The sequence below is a fragment of the Toxorhynchites rutilus genome, chromosome 2 (genome assembly GCF_029784135.1).
Source record: "Toxorhynchites rutilus septentrionalis strain SRP chromosome 2, ASM2978413v1, whole genome shotgun sequence".
NCBI lineage: Eukaryota > Metazoa > Arthropoda > Insecta > Diptera > Culicidae > Toxorhynchites > Toxorhynchites rutilus.
This window is the reverse complement of record NC_073745.1, coordinates 18,702,802-18,724,101: the sequence shown is the minus strand read 5'-3', so window position 1 is coordinate 18,724,101 and position 21,300 is coordinate 18,702,802. Positions and strand designations below refer to the sequence as shown.

Below are 21,300 nucleotides of genomic sequence, written 5' to 3'. Positions count from 1 at the left end.
CGCTAAAGAGACCAATAATAATTTTTTTTCTGTATTCTTCCATTTTCGGGGATATGACCAAAAATCAAAATCATCAATCAAAAGTCAGAATCAATATTTTCATGTGATTTTCGAAATGTTGTAACTTTGTGAAAAATCAACGCATGGAATGTACACACATCATTTAAGCATTTCGAGTTTTGGAATAATTTATGAACACTTTTTTATATTTGTGGTGTGTAAATGCGGTTGACAAAAAATATCGAGAAGAAATAACAAACGATTTCCTTTTGCGTTTTCAAATATTTTGTGGACCAAACTATTTTTTTGTCAACTAAAGCAACAGCAAATCCAATTAACCTCATGAACCAGCTTTTATTTGGTATAACGTTTCTGTAGGACCTTTCAATACAGAGATATTGTTGTTTGAATGTAAAATTACCTCTTCGGATTTGATGACGAATGAATCAACAAATGATGATCGCACCGCCAATTGAAAGGCAATTTTGAAAGCTCCAAAGAATTTTGTACAAAGTTAGTTGTTTTGGAGAAAAAAAAAATTTGCATCGATTCCTAAAAAAGGCCAAAAACAGGTTTTTGTAGTGTTTTAGAAAATATTATACAATTTCGGAAATATTGCAATAAGTACTAATGTCAGAAGGTAAATTTTTAGCCTAGTATACCCCCAAGCTCCATGTTAACATGTCATATTGATTCGTTAAGTCATTTTTTCAAAATTTGGAAAAAAAATAAAGGAGCAGTTCATCGCAAATTGTACCAGAAGTACAAAATGCTATGCGTGCCCTCGGAATGAACGATTCAAAACATTCGTTTTCATGAGTTTGTTAAAGTGCGTCTGTGTGTATATGTCGGAATGCGTATGTATATGTGTGAGTATCATCGCTCCTTGAAATCCACAAACCCACAAACGCAACCTTATTTCGCAAAACCGCAAAACGAAAGCCAACGCTACACCCAAAGTTTATTTTTAGCACATGTTATGGCATCCCGATTTATTACATTAAATGAGCTGAAAAATAACATCAAATGTTCTATTCCCCAATACATGTATATCATTTGTATAATATATATGCAAGAGCCAATATGAGCGAGTGAAACAGGAGACACATTTGTATGGACTTTTTTTTGGCACAATCTCAAATAAAAAGAGAACAGAAAATAGAAAGAGATGTCTGCTCGCATACATACAAACCATTTTTAAGCTTTTAAATAATCTCATTATTTGCGCATTTGACCCTCCAGCACACGAAATGGCAACATTTCTGCCAAAAATGAAATGTTTTCAGCCAACGCTAGTTTGGGTGTATACGGATCAGAAGAAAACTGGTTAATAGGGTGGTTGGATTTGCTATTGACTTAGTTGACAAAAATTTATGGTAGTTGACAAAAATTTATAGCCTGCGAATGACGGATCTCTATAGTAGCATGTCCGAAAAAGAACCTGAAATTATTTAGAACCAGAGCAGCGGGTCCAAAGCCCCTAAGGAGGATGGTTGTAATAGTGTGTTATTCATGGTTGTTATGCAAAGGAAGGAAGGGATGAACTTTTAATCACATCACTCACCTGATTATCACCTCTTCTCACTAACAACTATCCCTTCATTGATAACCGCTAGAGAACCACGCTATAGAGGTGGCCTTTCTGGCCTTCGGGCGGCGAATATCATACTAATATTCCTTCCCTTCCCCTGGTGACTGTAAGGATGTGGCTGGCGTCGTTATTGACTATTTAAAGTTTAATTCAACGAAACTTGCACAATGAGCATGATTTGATACTCCCAAGCGTCATTCAGTTCAGGTCAATCACGGAGAGCAACTACGAAGTGTACAGTCTACCAGTCTAATTATGGTAGTTCACAAAATCTTTGTTTTGTATAGTGTATAATGCCAAATAGCAGTATATCAGCATTTTTTTATTATTTTTAGCCTAATATCATCATTTAACAAGAATGAAATTTATCATTGACGAAAGCGTTATATACGCATCTTGTGCTACCATAAAATGCTTACAATCATTAGTAATTGTATAGCCAATGCTAACATGAGTCTTTTACTGAGTATTGGAATCTGACTGCAAGTGGTGATTAAGGTGCGATTATTTTCGATTTATTCATCTGTGCCAACGGCTGTTCAGATAGCATATGATCGATAAAGACAGATGTTGCACAGTGTTTCCTGCTTTTAGTCCCATCAGTTAGTTTTGCTTCTAATTCCGAACCAATGATCCATAAATAGTAATGAAAAACAAACCAGTTCAAACCTAAAAACCCATAAAGGATCGTTTCTATGGGCACTAGTGGTAGAATTATTTCCTATTGTATTCTTTCCTTCAAACTTAATGAAAAGCCTATATAAAAATATCTTTTCACCGATTTTATATTTTATTTACTTATAAAGAAAATGGAAATTTTGCGCGGCCAAATTTTGAATCGAACAGGCTTTACATCAATGATCAATAAACATAATTAAACACTGTGATAATCGAAGGTATATGGGTTTATTATGGCTTTAACCGATTATATTGTCCAAAGTTTAATTTTTGGTGAAATTCGGACACCTTTTGCTGATTTAGCAATTCGTTCAGGGAAAAACGAGCCAATAAATAAAGTTTTTTTTCCAAAGCAATCCACGATTTATTATCAATTTGTATCTGATGTCGGAAATGATGATACTATGGGTTTAAGCCTTTGTATGGCGCCTAAAGCTTTTAGTTGTGATTGAGGCAATCGTATATCGTACACAAGAATAGAAGGTGGTGTTTTTAATACCGAAATTGGGACCCAACAGCTCGACTTCAAGAATATAGTTTTACATTTTCATAAATTCACTTCTTTCATTACAGTAAACAATCGCCCAGAGACGACGCGTGCTGTTGAGAAAAAGATAGATTAACAGGGAGAGCTTATCTTTTTACTATGCTCACGATGTTTATTCATTATTTATCTTCCCTTCCATTGATTGGAAAAAAGCTCGCCCTTTCTTCGCATCTGGTCGCAAGAGTACACAATCATCCCGTGTCAAATACCTTCGCCTTTCTTCGTAACAAATCCAATTCTGTGCCTCAGGGTCGAGAAAATAAAAACAGAAAAATGCACCGCAAGAGAAATAATTCAAAACAACAAACAAAAAAGCGTTATACAAAAGACAGATATTTTCCGCACCTCCTCCCCCACTTGCAAAAAAAGGTAAGAAATGCGGAAAATTAGTTTACATTGGAAAGCGCAACGGCAGGCGGCCCTGAGGGATGACCCCCCTCCCTCTCTCTCTCTCTTCAATCGACGACGACGAAGAATTAAGAAAACGGAAAAATTAGGGCAAACAACAATGCGGTGCGCGTCGCCTAGGGGCTCTTTCTCTGTCTCTCTATCCATGAAGCCTATAAGGGCAGCAGCAGCAGCTAACAGCCCCACACGCGTCCATCGCAGCCGGCCACTGAAGCCATTTCCGCTCGGCGGCATCGCGGCGTATGACTTCGGTATGTGCCTCTTCTCTTCTGGTGCCCTTTCTACGGGGAGGTGTTCGGTGGGACCGCGGTCTTGCCACAACAAAATCGTGGAAATGCTCTTGTGCTATCTTGGTGCTGCGGTGGACACTCCGAACGGTCGTTTCAAATCGGCTGAGATGTGCGCGTACGTAAGTCGGATCCGATTTGAAACGTCCAATTCTACGCTTTTGCGGGTATCACCCCCTATACCCACACATGTGTTTGTGGTGTAGAAAAAGAACAATTTGCGAGGCTTCACCTTGAGTAACGCGCGTGTTTCTTGTCTTGTCCTGCTTTCCTGTTGATGAAAGCGTAAAGAAGTAGCGTACGTTTTCATGAGTACTAGTTATTTTCTATGAATATTAAACAGATAAACCGAAAATAATCTCGAATAAACTTTTACGTAAGCGAACCAGTTCAGGATGGATCTTATCCCTTTCCGTTTCTGCTGACGTCAGTCAGAACTAATCCGAGAAAGGGGGGAGTGGTGTGTGATGTAAGACGGATACTCGTTTTGTTCTCGATGCACATCACCCCACTCAACAACCCATATAGGGATTCCTCCTTCCATTGTCATTTCTTCGTGCGTTCATAAATGGTAGGTTTACGGACAACAATATAATCAGCCCGTAATTGTGCCGTGTCGTAGCGCGTGAGAAACTAGTTGTAATGAAATATTCCTCGAATGGTAACAGCAGAGACCAAGTGTTTATTATCTACGATCCAACCGAGTGACATAATGGACAAGAATTGTACTCGAACATAATACTAAAAAATATACGTTCGCTTCTAGAGATTTAGGGTCTTAGTAAGGTCATATAAATTACCAACAGCCAGAAAACAACAATGTGAATTGATGTAATGGATGCAATATCGACCATGAATAACGAGAAATCAATTGTTCAAATATTGCCCGATTCTTGAAGTCTTGCTGTTTGATCCCAATTTCGGTATCCAAGCCATTAGAGCCATTTTAGTTAGATCTAGGATGCAGTGAAATCGGCATATTCTCTACACATGCTGAAACATCGATTCTTCACTTTGGTTTATTTCTGCTATCCTTCCTCTTTAACTTGGGAAACAGAAGTTTCCAGTTACGTTTGAAACTGTATTAATTACAATCGTCTGAGTGTTTTATCTTGCATACGAATCAAAATGGATTGTCCTGAAAAAAATTGTAATCAAAGTGGCATATGAAGGCAAAGTAGTCACGCTTACCACTACACAACCGTTACCAGCAAATTCACCTTTTTCATTTGTTTCAGTGATTATGTTACGAAATAAACGACATTCGAATATAAATGTACGAATAAAAATATTCCAATTCGCTCTGAAAAGGACGATTGTACACTTCGCTTCAGTGTGAAGAATGAAACGAATGGCCGTGAAGCGAAACGTGCACGAAGGTGAAGACGTGTTTTCATTATTTAGCGTGAAAAGAGGGCAGTATATTGACGGACCTATTGACCCATTCCAGCGAGACGTGACAACGGTTTGACTCACTAAAACAGGTTTTTTTCTCGTTTTCATGCATAAATCACACGATTTCCAAATGGTAAACGAGTTTTAAGTGAAATTGAGAATATTTCCTTCAAGAATCTTCAGTTGGAGAATATTTTGCAGTTGAATTCGCTTGTTGCCAGTCCAATACTTTTGTGACGTGACAACACCTGTCTTTTTGGGGTTCCGACTTTTGAACATTAATGTTGTATTTTCAGTTCCGTTTCAAAACATACAAATAAACTTTTTTCTATGATTTGTTAATGAAAGATGAATGGAGATTCCTGTATACCCAGTTTTTCAAAAAAATCGCAAGAACATGCATTTTGACGCCATGCATTTTGTGACGTGACAACGCGCTCTGTGCGAATAAACAGTCTCCACGAAACGTTGTCATGTCACACAATCAATAGGTTGTATTGAATAAGAATTTCACCGTATTGTAGCAAGCGATATACTATTTTTGTGTTTTTTATTACTCTGAATACTTCTTAATTTCCTCTGAGATCTCCTCTTCCCCTTCCAAAAAGGGAAGGTGATCCTAACGCAACCGGTGGTCCTGAACCTACTCTCCTTTGTATCTCGGGAACGGTGCTTCCTACTGAATTTTCAATAGTGTCAAATGAATGTCATGATGCTGACAATTTGATAATATGGTGACATTTTTCTGGCTATCTTCATTCTAGTGATTAGCGCCTTTTTACGTTTTCATTCCTTCAAAAACAGAGAAGAAACATATTCGACCTGTGTGCAAAATGAGTTCTATTATTTTAGATTGACGAAACAAGGCAATTTTAATTGTTTATGGCATGTTCATCAAAATATAAATTATATAAATTGAATCTACCTGTTACCTGTAATACACGGTATGTCTTCATTTGGGAAAAGTGGGAGTGGTCATAAACCGACCTCCAGTTTTTATATCGTGATTGTTTAACACGTTCACTCTGGTGCTTACCATCAATGGCTACCACAATCCTAGTTCATCGAGTGGCGCTCACTACAGGGGGAACGCATTTGAATTAGCTATCAGAAACTTTTGATAAGCACTTTGTATGCATCCGCGCTCATACCTGTGCAAGGGCGTTTATGTTTACGTGTTGAAGATGACTTTGATAGTTGATCGTTAATCGTTGATGTTTGCGTGTGCATTTGTATGTGCACTTTCTTTGTATCTCCACACACGTCGCTCTAAGGCTAAGTTCTTTTCACTCAAGAATTATCTCTCTCTCACTTAAATCCTATCTTTCACTATCAAACATTAGCATTAGCATTGAGCAAGTTGCACAATATCGTAGGTGGTACGAAATCAGAACTGTTATGTAAAAAACTAGCCTCCATCCGTTGCTGATGATTGGTAATATCTCTTAGATGAAGGCATGTTTTCTCCAACAGTTAAGAATTGTTCTGGCCACGTCCTTACAACTGCTAAGGAATGGGAAGGAGTGTTAGTTCGACATTTACTTAAGAGAGATGCAGAGAACTCTACGACCTCTCATAAATGTCTCGGGAGTTTAGGGATGTGTTAGTAGGGTAGGTAAGCCATAGGATACACTCAGCCGGTGTTACTGGCGTAGCTTCTTGTTACTATAACTATAACTATAACTATAACTATAACTATAACTATAACTATAACTATAACTATAACTATAACTATAACTATAACTATAACTATAACTATAACTATAACTATAACTATAACTATAACTATAACTATAACTATAACTATAACTATAACTATAACTATAACTATAACTATAACTATAACTATAACTATAACTATAACTATAACTATAACTATAACTATAACTATAACTATAACTATAACTATAACTATAACTATAACTATAACTATAACTATAACTATAACTATAACTATAACTATAACTATAACTATAACTATAACTATTACTATTACTATTACTATTACTATTACTATTAATTAAAGCTGAAAGTATCTGCTGAAAGAATTGGTTAATAAAATTCTATGATACAAAATTGTAGAATGTTATGAATATATTTCGGCCTCCCGATCGTTGTCACCATGGTAGCTGTATGGAAATATTTTTTTTTGAAAAATTGAATTGTCATGTTCATAGCTATGTAAATATATATGTTTTGTTAAATTCGGATTTGATTTTTTTTACATTGATAGAAGTATATCCCTTGAGACTGCTTAAATAATCCCTTCTTTCGTTAACACAAATCCTTCATATCTATTTTTTTGTAAATGAACATTTTTCTCAAGATTTCAAAAAAGATAATAAATAATAAATATTTATAAATGAAAATGCAAATATATATCATGGGTAATAAGAAGAATGCGAAATCCCGAGGTGTTGTGCATAGTCCTGGTGATGTTTTGTATCCATTCTGCCGACGGTGATTCCTTAGTTCCAGATTCAATTCAGATTCAGTTTCAGGATAAAGGTTGTTATTAAATAATGAATTCATGTTTTATGATATATAATATTCTATATTTATAAAATGGGCTAATGCTTACGATGAAAAATCAGCGCTTAACCCACTGTGGAAGGTCAACACATAGAACGCATTTGCGGTATCTAGTCCATTGTGCGTTATTGTCGCAGTAGTATATTGCTCTGCAAGTATCCGTGCATAGCTAGGAATGACGAAGAGTTATGATTCCTTTTGATGAATCGTGGAACTTAAATATATAGAACCCTAGGTTGATCACTTGAAATGTGTTATTCAATCATAATGTAAACAAAATGAAGGAATAAAAGAATATTTAAGTAAAAAATAATCAAGATCGTATAACTTGATGATATTTATGAAAACAAACCAACCGGCAATCCGTTATTTCCTTTCAATGTCGAGATATGAATAATAGAAGATAAACTTGGATGTATTGATTCCCAGCCTTAATTTTTGGTTACGTTAATATAAATAGAATAATATATGATACATACGAGTGAATATTAGTCTTTGTTATTTTTGAAATCATCTGCATCTGCATATATTCTTGATGTCTGTTTGTGTATCAAAACAGTTATATGTAAAATTAAAAAAGAAAACTTCGCCAGTTAGGGAGATTCTTATCGCTCTGATTAAGGGAGAATTGACTAAAAGATGAATGATGCACGGCGACAATCGTGTTGTTTTCCTACTGATGGAATGGGATTCGATTTTCTATGTATCAAAAAGCTTTATATCAGTTTACTCAAACAGTTTATATAAAGGAACAACAGATATGTTTTGAAAAATAAATAAAAAATAAATTAAACAGAATGTAAACGAAAAAAAAACTTAGCTTGCGTTGCTACCAGCTCCTGTCTCCCACGGTGATACATTCACAACGATACGCATACGAGTGCACACTAAAAAATGAACACACATGGCAAAACATAATATCACTGACTGGGTCTTGCGAGGCCTGCTGAAAATCTCGCACCATTAGAAAAATCCAATTTGAAATAAAACAAACTCCGGTGAAGATCTATCCGTGAAAGGTCACATAACATCATTCCACTTCCATAGCCGAAGGCCACTAAGTAAACACACTGCTGCACACAATTTTCCTCGTTGCATGTATTTGAAATATACATACAAAATCTAGGAGATGTAAGTATTGAAGAAAAAATGGCAAAAAAAAAACATAGCTTGTTCGTTGCGCCGTTCCTGTAAGCGGCCACATTTTTGCAAAATAGCACTGCTACAAATACAACACGCATCACTGCAACGCATTGAAGAGAGTCGTTTATCTCGCTATGCACACATGAATCTGCATTCCGTTTCGTTTTCGCTGTTTTTTCTTCTTTTTTTCGCGCTTTCGTTCGCCATTGCATAAAAACACTCACGAGAGCGGAGCACTTCGAACATTCCGAAGAGCGTAAAAAGTCACGCACACCAATTTATGCTCCAGAGGGTTACATTTAGTTTTGAAAGTCGAAACCAAAAAAAGACATAAAATCGAGGGAACGATTTATTCAAAGCACTTTCTTTTTCTGTTCTCCCACTGTTAATTTGTTAAAAAAGAAAATACAGGCCTGATAAGTGGAGAAGTTTTCGAAAAAAAACACTGACCACGCACGATTACGAATGCGATGGCGAATATTGTTTAGCCACATTCCGGATGTGGCAAATCACCAGTAAATGTTGTATACACCGAAACGACTATTCCTTTACACATCATAAAACTTCGACTGTAAAACTTGACAAGACCGACATGAATCACAAACACGTCTGCTCCTGCAGAACCAAAACGAGCAAAATAAAATAACGCGGGGAACAAACGAGAATGCGTCTGCACTCGATGACTGCCCGATCGCGACTCATCCTATCTTTCACTATCAAACATTATTGTTTTTTTATTCCTCTTCGCGCACCCATGGATATATGCCAACATTACCATTCACGATCGTATTGTGAGATTTCATGCCATTCCCGGTCTTTTATATCCGTTTTTAACGAATCGGAAGTCACCATCCTCGATTCCAAAATGGCATCGGAATACGATATTCGACTTCCGCTGGTAAGCCCATATTGTATGGGGTTTCCATATTTTTTCAGCATTCAATACTATCATCAGCAAACCGCAAACAAAATAAGATTATATCTTATATTATGGAATCCACGTTAATATATTGGTGACAAAACATAGGAGAAAGATCATTTGTATGTTTTGAAACGGAACTATAATTAATTAAATTAATCATTAATGTTCAACAGTCCGAAACAGCAAAAAGTCAGGTGTCACACGTCACAAAAGTATTTGACTGACAACGAGCCAATCTGACTATAAAATATTCTCCAACTGATTATTCTTGTTGGAAATTTTCTTAATTTTACTATAACATCGTTTAATTTTGTGTGCTTTATTCATGAAAATGCAAAAAAGTGTTTGTAGTGATTCAAAATGTTGTTACGTCACACAGGAATGGATCGTACACATTTCGTGACTCGACAACAACTTCTGGAGACAGTTCTTACTCCTTTAATTGTGGACCGATCTAAACCAACTTTTGTGGGTTATTGACCTTCATTGTTTGCTCAGAGAAACCCAAGTATAAAAATGTTTGAACCTATGTTCGTCTAATAAACTTAAATAGTACATTTTCCAATCAAAGAAAATGAGATGTACAATCGAGCATTTTTTTATCATGCGGTTAAAATGATCACATGGTGATGGAAAATGAACAATTACATATATCATGCTAAATGGGATAGATTTATGCGTTCTTCCTTATATAAATTTGTTTAAATAATTATTGAAATAGTAGGTACATGTATGAAACAAGCTGAGCTTATTCATCTATAGTAGAAATTAGAATTTTCACATACGTACAAAAACTTAGTAAGAAACCCATTACGCTTCACATATTGAGGTTTGGTTTTGTTCGAGGTGGCATACTTTTTCAGGGTCAAACCCACAAAAGGAACCCCTTGAAAAGCAACATTTGATGAGGTAGATCAGCTATGGAAAACATGACATTGTTAGTCCAGTGGTGGCTCATTTTGCCCCAAACAACAAAGTAATTTCGAATGCGAATTAATCACTGAAACCAAACAAAATATATGTTTACCTCTCATTGAATATGTGAACAGTTGTCCAAACTGATGATTTATCGAATATATCAGGTAGAATAATTTAAATTTCACGGGAAATTCCATAAATACGATGCGCACAAAATTACATCAAAATGGCTACCGTGAGAGAAATTTCTGTTTTACTTTTTATTTTTTACATTTGACAGTTTCCTGCATAACAAGGTGTCTTGAACAGCTTCAAATGTTCTAAGAGTAGGATAGTGAAGAAGTATCAATTTGTTTATAGTTAAATTATCAAAGTTTGAGCACTGGTTCATTTTACCAACCCTGTTCATTTTAACCTCATTTCCCCTATGTAGTTTTTTAAACTCCTCTCCTCTTTTTTAAACGCCTCTCTCAAAGTTTGAAGCATAAAAATTAAATTCGTTACAAAAAAATTATTATATAAATAGTGCTTATTCAAATAACGTTTTCAATTTTCTCCTAAAACTAGATTTGAAATTTGGTTCTCTGGTGCATAACCTAATGGAATGGGTCTACTGCATTTCGCATTGCACCTGCTTCACATGAGAAATTACGTTTTCAATTATTATATTCAAATTTTTAATAATAATTACTATTAACAGATTTTTTCACGAATTCAACAAATTATTCTACTATTCATTTCTAATTTTGTTTTGGTTGGTTTATCAATGAAAGTTTACCTTTTTTTCTCAGCTCTCATTGGTGGTTTGAATTGTCAACGTCACAATACTTTCCTTTTTCAGAATTCAGATTCCCAACATTCATTTCAGATTTAGTCATGCTTTAGTTCTAGCTAAAAATTTTGATTCAGAATAGAATCCAGTTCACGAGCTCACCAAACACACAAATACTACTGTTGAAATTTAGATCACGACTACCATTTAAAAAAAAACGATTGAAAATTAGATTCTGAGATCGTTATTCAAATTTCAGAATTCCCGGATTTGATTTTTGTTTTCAAATTCTGTTTCGAGATTCTATATTCTGATTGATAATCTATCCAGTTAACATTTCAGATTGTAGTTTTCATTTAACATTTTTATTGTTTTTGTAAAATTATAAACTTCAGAATCCCAAGGATTCAATCATAAATTTAGATTCAGATTCAGCTTAGCATGTAGATTCCGGATTCAGATTTCACTGCCCGAAATGCTACGAAAAGTTATTATGTCTGGATTGTTTTAATAGAGGACATTTTACGAGTTTGAAATAATGTTATATAAAATGTTATTTCGAAAAATAAATTGTACTATAATGATATCTATCGATTATATTCGTTTACCTTGAGTTGGGGCCGCGTGTGCAGTACTACACACGGGTAGTTTTTACCCTTATTATGGCAGATGGCAGATGAGAATTTTATGCTAGACGGGTTCCTGGCACCATCTAGTATATGAATCGACCATTCGTCACTCCAGGTTTTTACGAACATTTTGGCCAAAACACCATGGCCGTCAAAGTGAAATAAAGATCCCAGATTTCGATTGTGATCCGTTTTGAAATAGAAGATTCAGATTTGAAGATTCGAACTTCCGATTCCTATTTCAGATTTAAATGTCAGATACCGTTTCAGAGTGGGATTTCCAATTCACATTCATGACTTAAAATGTCATATTGCGGATTATGGATTCAGATTAAGGATCTCAATTTGGATTCCTGGCATCAGATTGTATGTTGCGGATTTGGATTTAGTTTCATATTCCAATTTCGACCTTGAATTACAGATTAGGATTTGGATTAAGGATTAAGGATTAAGATTCACGTTTTTTTGAATAAGGAATGGAGATTCACATCCCAGTTCATACTGAAAATTACGATTTTATGTTCCAAATTATGATGAATATTTTTTTTTATCCCATTTATTTATTTAAGGCTCATTAGCATTTTAGCTGTAACAGAGCCGAATTTTAATCGTGTACATGTCACATGGTTATCATATCTATAATTAGCACATTACACAGTTGCCATTCGCCAGTATTCCTTCTATACCATTACATATGGTACATTCACACAGTTGCCATTTAGGCGTAAGAGTATTCTTTCTGTTCTTCCATTATCCAGTTGGACCACCGGACAGCGGAGACAGTTAATTGATCATTGTTGAGTTATTTATAGAACAGTAGCCCGATGTGTCTTGCAGAGCAGAGCAGTTGTATGGATGAATCGATCTTATATCGACCGTGGATCGATCTCCATCGCTGATGATTGTAGCGTGGACGTAGCTATTCTGTAACAACACAAAGATGGTCAATGAGGGCCCTGAGTTTTGAACTCACGATCGATCGCTTACTAAGCGAACGCGCAACCAATGTGGCTACGGAGACCCCCGTGATGAATATGTCAGATACGATTTTCTGAACTCTAACGGATTTAAATTCCAATTCAGCCTAATATTGATATCCCAGTCTCAAATGTAAGATTTCAAAATGCGGATTTAGATTATTTTTTTGGGATTGTAGAAATACTTTAGATTCTTGATTCGAAATCGAGATCTCCATTACAAGTTGAACGAAATATTTATTTTTCAAATTTTCGAACAGATTCATAATTTAGGGTAAGTTCAAAATGAAGCAACAAACTGCAGTTCCAGATTCTTATCCAGATCCCAAATTTAGATTTGCAATTCCTAGTTTCTGACACGTTTTAAAATTTGAATTATGATTGAGATTCCATATTCAAATTCCAAATTCTCTTTTCGGATTTGGATTCACATTCCATTTCGGAATGTAATATTCCAGGTTCAGTTGCATATGTGGATTCAATTTATTGATTTATAATTTATTCAGGTTCGAATTCCAGATAATGATTTAGAACCTGAATTCACAATTGATATTAAATCTTAAATTCCAGATTTCTATATTTGGAGTCTAAATGATAAATTCAGATTTAAATTCATAACCCAAATTTATATTCCTGATCTCAGGATGCGGATTTAGATTCCAAGTAAAATTGTTTGGAAAGTTCAGTTTCAAAAGATTTGTATTCCATATTCTTGATTCAAATTCAAGATCCATGTTTTGATTTCATATTCAAATTTTTATTAGAAATTCTATTTTTGGATCAATATTTAAAATTTTTGGATAAATTTCAAATTTCTTTTCGTCCTAAACATTCAAGTTTAGGATGAAAATTCATATCATATTTGTATCAGAATCTGTTTCATATTCAGATTCAACATTTATGATTCAAAATTTCTGGATAAATACACCGGATTTAGATTTTCAATTCGAGACTAGTCTGGCTCAAGTTATATTCAGATTCCAGATTCAAATTGTATTTTAGATTGTACATTTAGATTGTTATTCCAAATTAAAATCCAAAATTCCAAATTATTTTTTTTAATTTAAATTATAAATTCACAGAAATTTTAATATAACACACCTAAATGATTAGAATCCAGTCCCAAGTTCCCGATTTCAGTTTTAAGGCTTCAGCTCCTAGAATCAGATTACGAACTGGTTGGTTAAGTATTGAGGTTGAAGTTTTGAAACACTCGCAGTTGTCATCAGACCTGTACGTGATATAAAAATGTGTTGTTCAATATCTATCGCATTCTGACAATTTCCGCTTAAGATTCGGATTCTAGATTCAAATGCCCAATCCTGATTTTAGATTTTGTTTCAATCCATTTTCAATTCCAAAATTTAACTCGTCAGATTCGTTTCCATAGATACATTTCAAAATCATAAATTCAGATTTCAGATTTGAATTCAAAATTCGTATTCCTTCTGGAAAAGTACTCTCGGATTCCAGATTCAATTCCGATTTCCTGACCACTTTTTTGGATTATATTTAGTATCTTTAGTCCAGTTTTCGCATTCTAAGAATTAGATTGCGGATTCACATTCGAATTCCAGTGCTGAAATTATAGATTCTAAATGTCCGATTAAATTGCCTAGCTCATACTCTTTGATAACAAACCAGCAATATGATTTCATAACAGAGTTCCGTGCGTTTCTGAAACCTCACATCGCCATTCAATCACAAAAGCCGCTAAATAATTTAAAAAAAAACTGCCTCTCCAAGTGTCCGAAGGCGTTAAAGATTCAATCCGCGCCGACCATAAATAATCCGGTCCTGTCACACCACATCCCGCGAGTAACGTGTCAACCTTGATGTGATATTTAATCCCCGAGTCCGCCCCGAGAAACGCAGTGCCACCACCATTCCAGTAAAGAAGTGTGAACTATGCAATTAGCGGTGGTTAAAAATTGATGCAAAAATAATAAACACAATGGGAGCGACTAATTTACCGCTTCGACGCATCGCAGCTCTGCTCTCTGTGTGTGCGCAAAACGTGTAATTCGAGTCCCAACTCTCGACGACAGCTTGGAGCTTACTCTTGGAGAACGGAACGCGTTATCGTGCCGCATTTTATGCATACATTACTTTTATTTTTTGCACTTTTCCAACGTCGCAACATCGTGATGGCAATCTTGTTTTCCCTCTCATTACGCACCGGTCACATCATATATCATGCGTTTTAATGCGACACAAAGTTACCATCGGTGCGGCGCCAGATCAAAGCGGGGGCAGCTCCGGTGCGATAAAACTGGATCAGACTAACAAAGATTCGAGCGCGGGTGGAAGATTTACAGAGGTAGAGAGATGAGAAGACTGAGTCGTAGAACTGGGCAAATAACACCAAAATAAAACAAAAACGCGAACAGTGGAGTGAGTTAATTTGGGACATTTAAGGTAAAACTAGCGACGGAAAGGTGTTGTGTGTTTGGTGCCGTTTTTATCCCTATCACTACCTTATCCACCAAAAGCGGAAGGCAAAACGGCATTGTAAATCGCCCGCTAATGAGCGCTCAGCTTGTTTGTCAATATACTTGATTGTTCTACCCGGGGCAATTCAGATGTAAATGGGGTTATAATTTAAAACCCTCAATCTTCTCGGCTTCCGTGAGGCTGCTGCTGCTGCTGATGGTTCTCCAGAGATTTTATCGCTGCAATTAAAGCCACAGACACACAGACTATTTTGAACTCAATCAGGAGGAGGTTAGAAGAATTACTTTCAGCGCTCGAGTATCGATTAGGAATCTATTGAGCCTATTGAATCGCCAAGTAATGAACTCGAAACGCGGGAGTTAAGTTGATACGAGAGGTACCGGGCAATCGAGCCGAAACGGCACATTTTATTACCGGTCTTAGCAAAGTGCATTCGATTTTCTATCGAATAAATTGAATTCGTGCGGAGCAATGCTATTTTCCGCGGCAGGAAGGGGGAACCCCCGGGCAGCACGGGAACCGCGATCAGAGAGCGAAAGTAAATTAATAAACCATAAATTTGTCTGTTTGAAGAGTTGAAAAGGCAATTCATATGCTGTCGTCGATACACGAGGAGATGCTGTCCGCAGGCAGATACCAGTTTTAAGATTTATTCAATTACTGCTTCGCTGTATACATTGTAGCAGCTGTGGTCAATCGTTTGGCTTTGATTGCTCCATTTCGCGCAGCACGACTGTAAGATGGCATTTGCTAGTTTTCAAACGATCGGCATTTTTACTGGAACGTATTTCTTAGGATTCCCAATTGATCTCTTTCATAGTATACAAACAAAGCCACGATGAATCTGGAAATATGATAAATGCCAAGTCCCACGAGACATATTAATGAAAAGATGTTTCCTCCACTGATTTAATGAACAACTTGTACACTATGTTGTACATACACACTGATGCAAACTCCTCGACTATGTCCTTAAATTGATCAGTTCTGCCGATTTTTTCGACCATCAGTAAATCGGTGAGGAGGGAGAACTGAGAAGACCGTTCAGGGTCATTCGAACCCAGAATGATCAGAAAGTAGGAAATCCGAACAGAAACTGAATCGGAATCTTAATCATGGTATGTCATAAAATCCGAACCACTGTGCATTTGAGATCCGAATTTGGATTCTAGATCTGAACTCTGAAACAAAGCTCAAATTTATAATTTAAATGTGAATGTGGAATCTAAAACTTATAAAAATTATGATTAGATTTTCTGGAAATCTGTTAATTTGTACGCCAGAATCTGAATGGGAGAACTCAATATCTCAATCTCAAATTCCATGTTCAGATTTACCTCTTACCTAGTCTGGTTGTTTCCGGTTTCCCGTAACATATGCGAATCTCAGATTCAGGATTCCAGCTGAAACTTGAGTTTGAAATTTGAACTTTTTTTTTTCTTCAAATTCATGATTGCAAGTTCCAGATCAAGACTTGAAATCCCGATTTCAGTACCAAATTTTGATTTCAAATACCAGATTTAGATTTTATATAGCATGATCCGATTCAGGTTGAAGATTTTTGATTCGATTTCCAGATTTATATTTGAATCCACATCACAGATTGTAAAATTCAGTTTCCTGATTCATATTACTAATGCAGATTCCAGATAGTGTTCAGATTTAATTTGTTTTGATTCCCGATTTGAGTTCTGAATTCACGTTAATGATTCAGATTCCAGGTTAACATTCAACTTTGAACTGGATTAGCTTGGAAGATCTGGATTCTGGATTCAGAAACACATTTGAATTTTAAATTCTGGTTCCGATTTTGCATTCCAACTGAGATTTGAAAGTGGAATTCCAAATTTGAATTCACATTCTAATCCCAAGTTCAAACCCCGAAACTAGAATTCATATAGAGCGGCTTGATGAAACCGTATAGGCAGATTCAGATTCAGGATAAAATTTTGATTTAGATTTTAGTTTTAGAATTCAGACCGGATGCAGATTCAAAATAAGATACAAGATCCAGATTTGATGTTATTTCAAATTTGGATTCCATATCCAGCTACATATTCAGTTAAATGTTTGAACCATTCAATATTCAAATTAGGATTCGAGATTATGATTAAAGTTCCAGATTAAGATTAATATTTGGATTCATGATCCACACTGCAAGCGTTAGATTACAGATTGTAATTTTTAATCCAACTTTACTTTAGTGGCACATTCAAGATTCCGATTCGTATATTAGATTTAAACGGAGGTACAGATTCTAATCACCATATTGATTTACTTATAAGGTCAGAATTCAGATTCATGTTGCGATTTCACGTTTAGACGTTTAGACGTGGATTCAAAGTCTATTCCAGATTTTAATTTCTAATTTGGATTCCGGATTCCGATCTCCAATTGATGTTTTGAAATGATTTACCATTTCAAATTGATATTGTTATTGTTTCTTAATTACCTCAAATGATAATTCCAGATTGTAAATTCAGTTTTAGACTAATATATTTATATATTCATCAAATTCAAATCCCAGATTACAGACATTCAAATCGGGATCCAAATTTTGGATTCCTATTATAATGTTGTAGGATTTACAAAAACGATTTGAATTTCAAAATTAAATTTCAGATTCATGTTGCAAGTTCGCATTCAGCTCTGGATTCAAAATTCAATCTCACATTCCCGATGGAGGTTCAGATTCCTAATTTTGTTTCTTAATTGCAGATTCCTGATATAAAATTTCAAATTCCTAGTTCCGAATTCCAATTTCAAGGGACAAATTACAAGTTCTGGCTCATTTTTTTTTTTCTAATTTTGTTTTGATTTGATTTCAAAAATTCATTTGTAATGACAAGTGGCAAGCTCTAGAATACGCATGATCACAGTGAATGAATGATTCAAATTTCAGATTGAATCGCCATTTTCGGATTCAGATTCGGATGCAGATTCAAGATTCATATGGGTTCGGTTCCATATCCAGATTCTAGACTCGGATTTTGACTCTAGGCTTTAGCTTGAGGATTCAAATCGTCCCAAATTTTGTAAGTTTCTATATTCTATAGTTTCTATAGTTTCTATATGTAAGTTTCTATATTCGAATTGAGAATGTTGCCAGAATTTGAGACTCAGACTCGGATTGAAGCTTGCATATTCCACAGTTGTATTCCATACCTATATTTTAATTTGAAATACTATGTCTGGATTCTGAATTCGGACTGAAGTTTAAGTCTCAGTTTACTATGTTCAGATTCAAGACCTAAATCTATACTATACTAAGATTGAATTTCAAAGCATTTAATTTCAAATCCCGCGATTAGATTCTAGATAAAGCTTTGGATTCGAAGGTAAATTCCAATTTTCTGATTCTGATTCCCGATTGAAATTTTATTCTCTGGTTGAAATTCCAAATTGCGATTCTGAAAGATCCGCGTTCTCAAATCTAGATTCATTATTCACTGCCGAGATCATTTTCTAATATAGCTAATATAGCTTCGGTTTATCATTATTCCAGTTCTTTTGGATTTTTACAATGAAATTTGGAATTTAATTTTTATAATTTTGGAATTACAATGAAATTTGGAATTTACGATTCTTTCACTATTAAGAGAATCTAGTTCAATAACATTTAGATTTCAGGACCAAATCATGGAATCTGGAATATAAATTTGGAAGATTCACATTTCAGTCTCGGATTGATATTCGATTCTCAAATTTGTATCTGGATTTATATCAAAGCAAATTCAGATACTGAAAAAAACTGAAAATTTCTTCAGATCTGAAACTGTATTAAAATGGAGAATGAAAGAATTATTAAATGGTTTGAACTGGATATCGGAATCTCAATGACAATTTGGCTTCCGACTTTCTAATTCTATTTTTTGAGTTCCAGAACCCAAATTGAAATTCACATTTCAATTAAACATGCGAATCCAGAATCCGGAATGTGGTTCGTATCGTATATTCCAATTAAATTTGCAAAATCCAATCCAAAGAACCATAATTCTGAGTTCAAATTTGATACGAATTAATTTTCCCGATTCGAATCTTTAATTCAGTTCCAACAAAAATCTGATCCCATGTTCTAATCTTCAGATTCTGGTTTTGGATTAAGGTTTCATGTTCCGATTCAGATTAAAATCCGCCAAAATCAGATTCAAAATTGAGATTCATAATGTAATGTAGGTGTAAAAATCGGACTCAGTTACCTGATTTTCCTTCTATATTCACATCTCAGCTTGACATGCCAAATTTATATTCCGAATTGAGACATGGATTCTAGCTTCAGTTTTCTATCTCAGATTTGATCTGATCTGATAAAAATAAAATCTTTTTGATTTTATATCAAGTTCTATATCGGAATTCAGATTGAGATTTTAAATCTACAACCAAATTCAAATAACTTACTAAAATCCCAGATTTTTTTTTCTAAATTCATGTTATCGCACATTTCTTCCCTGAATAACACAATCGAAGGTAATTTATGTATTATAATGATTGAAAAATAAGAATAATGTAATTTTATGTTTAAAATATTTATCCAATCAAACGAATCCATCACAGGGTTAGACCAAAAATAGATTAAAAGCACATTATTCCCCCGAACTCCTCCCAACCACACAAATCGAACTCCGAAGTTGATTGAGCTTCGAGACGCTCGATAAGCCCTCCGAAGCATTCAATTATCCTGCGGCGTTTTGTTATCCAATATATCTCCTCCACCTCCGTGCACCATCACCACCACCACCTGGTCTCTAGAAAACGTAATCCGAAAGCCGTTTTTCGGAAGCGCTGTTCTCTTCGCCGGTGCCACGATATTAATGAGCTTCGGTAATTGATTTTCGCATTATACCAAGGATATCCACCCACTCACAGTTTTCAATTGTTGCAAAAATCTGGCATTTCTTCTTCTTTCTTGCGGGGGAGTTCTAGATTCCAATTTCCAATTTACTTGTGGGAAACAGTGTGATTCACTTCCGACCGTTTTCTGGATGGCATATTCTTTATCTCTCTCTCTCTGTCTCGCTCTAATTTTATGCTAATTTGTTGGATTTGATACGCTCATTAATTCAGTTCTTCTTCTCCTTTTTTAGATGGTTTCAACTTCCAGCGGCGAGTGGCGAATCAGAATACACTCTCTCGCGATGAAATAGATTCGGTTGTCAATTTGTTGTTATTGTTGTTCTCGTTTAATGTCAAACCGTGTATCGTTTGTCGTATCGCCGGTCCCACCGACTACTGAAGAAGTGGTGACCGAAGTAGTGAAGTGTGTGAAGTGAGTGAAGAGAGGAGCGATTTACGATTTCGCCAAATATAAGGAGCGACCAAAAACGTGTGAACCCGGTGGTTCGGTCCGGTCCGGTCCGGTGGTCGACGATTTGCGAAAGTGAACGCCGCAAATAATGGATACGATGACCTTCGACGATGAACCGCCGCCCGAGCCGCGAGATGGCTGGCTGCTGGTGCGGATTTACGTACCCGAGCTGAACGTCTACAAGTGTCTGCAGTTCCCCTCGGACAAGATCGTGTGGGACGTCAAGCAGCAGTGTCTGGCCTCACTGCCTAAGGTGAGTTTGGTTACCGGGGTTTTCTTTTTCTCGCTCTTGCTTCTCTGATTATTTACCCACAGCTGACGAATGTTCTCTTTAATTATGTTGTCGGGGTTCATTTGATTTGTTTCCTTCGGACAACTCACATTCGTTCTGTAATTACACATACTCATTTATGCTATATCTGTCAGAATGAAACAATACAGAACAAGAAAAATTTTGATTTATTGGTCTAGATATGATACTGTTTTATAAATATTTTTAGTTTATTTCTCTCGGTTTTTGGTTTCAGATGCATCTTTTACAATTACCGTCTCTGATATCAAATTCAAGTATCATATTGAGCTTCACAAAGTTTCCTGATTTTGAATTTCAGATTCACTTCCATGTTTGAAACGCCAAATTTAATTTGGGATCTAGATCTAGAGATTCCAGATTGCCTCAGCGAGATCCAATATTTGTGCTATAGATGAATATTCCTCTTTGTTCTTCTTTTTATTTTCTTCG

At 35.6% G+C, this 21,300-nt stretch overlaps 1 protein-coding gene across 5 annotated transcripts in view; it reads left to right on the top strand.

Annotated features, from left to right (window-relative positions):
* The window catches only part of LOC129768524 (protein shank), a 379,358-nt gene that overhangs the window by 157,117 nt on the left and 200,941 nt on the right, over window positions 1-21,300 (top strand). For all 5 annotated transcript variants that reach the window (XM_055770234.1, XM_055770238.1, XM_055770237.1 and 2 more), the window contains exon 2: window positions 20,338-20,811. In XM_055770234.1, coding sequence (XP_055626209.1) covers window positions 20,647-20,811 — 165 coding nt within the window. In that variant the 5' untranslated portion in view covers window positions 20,338-20,646. The remainder of the gene's footprint in view (window positions 1-20,337; window positions 20,812-21,300) is intronic.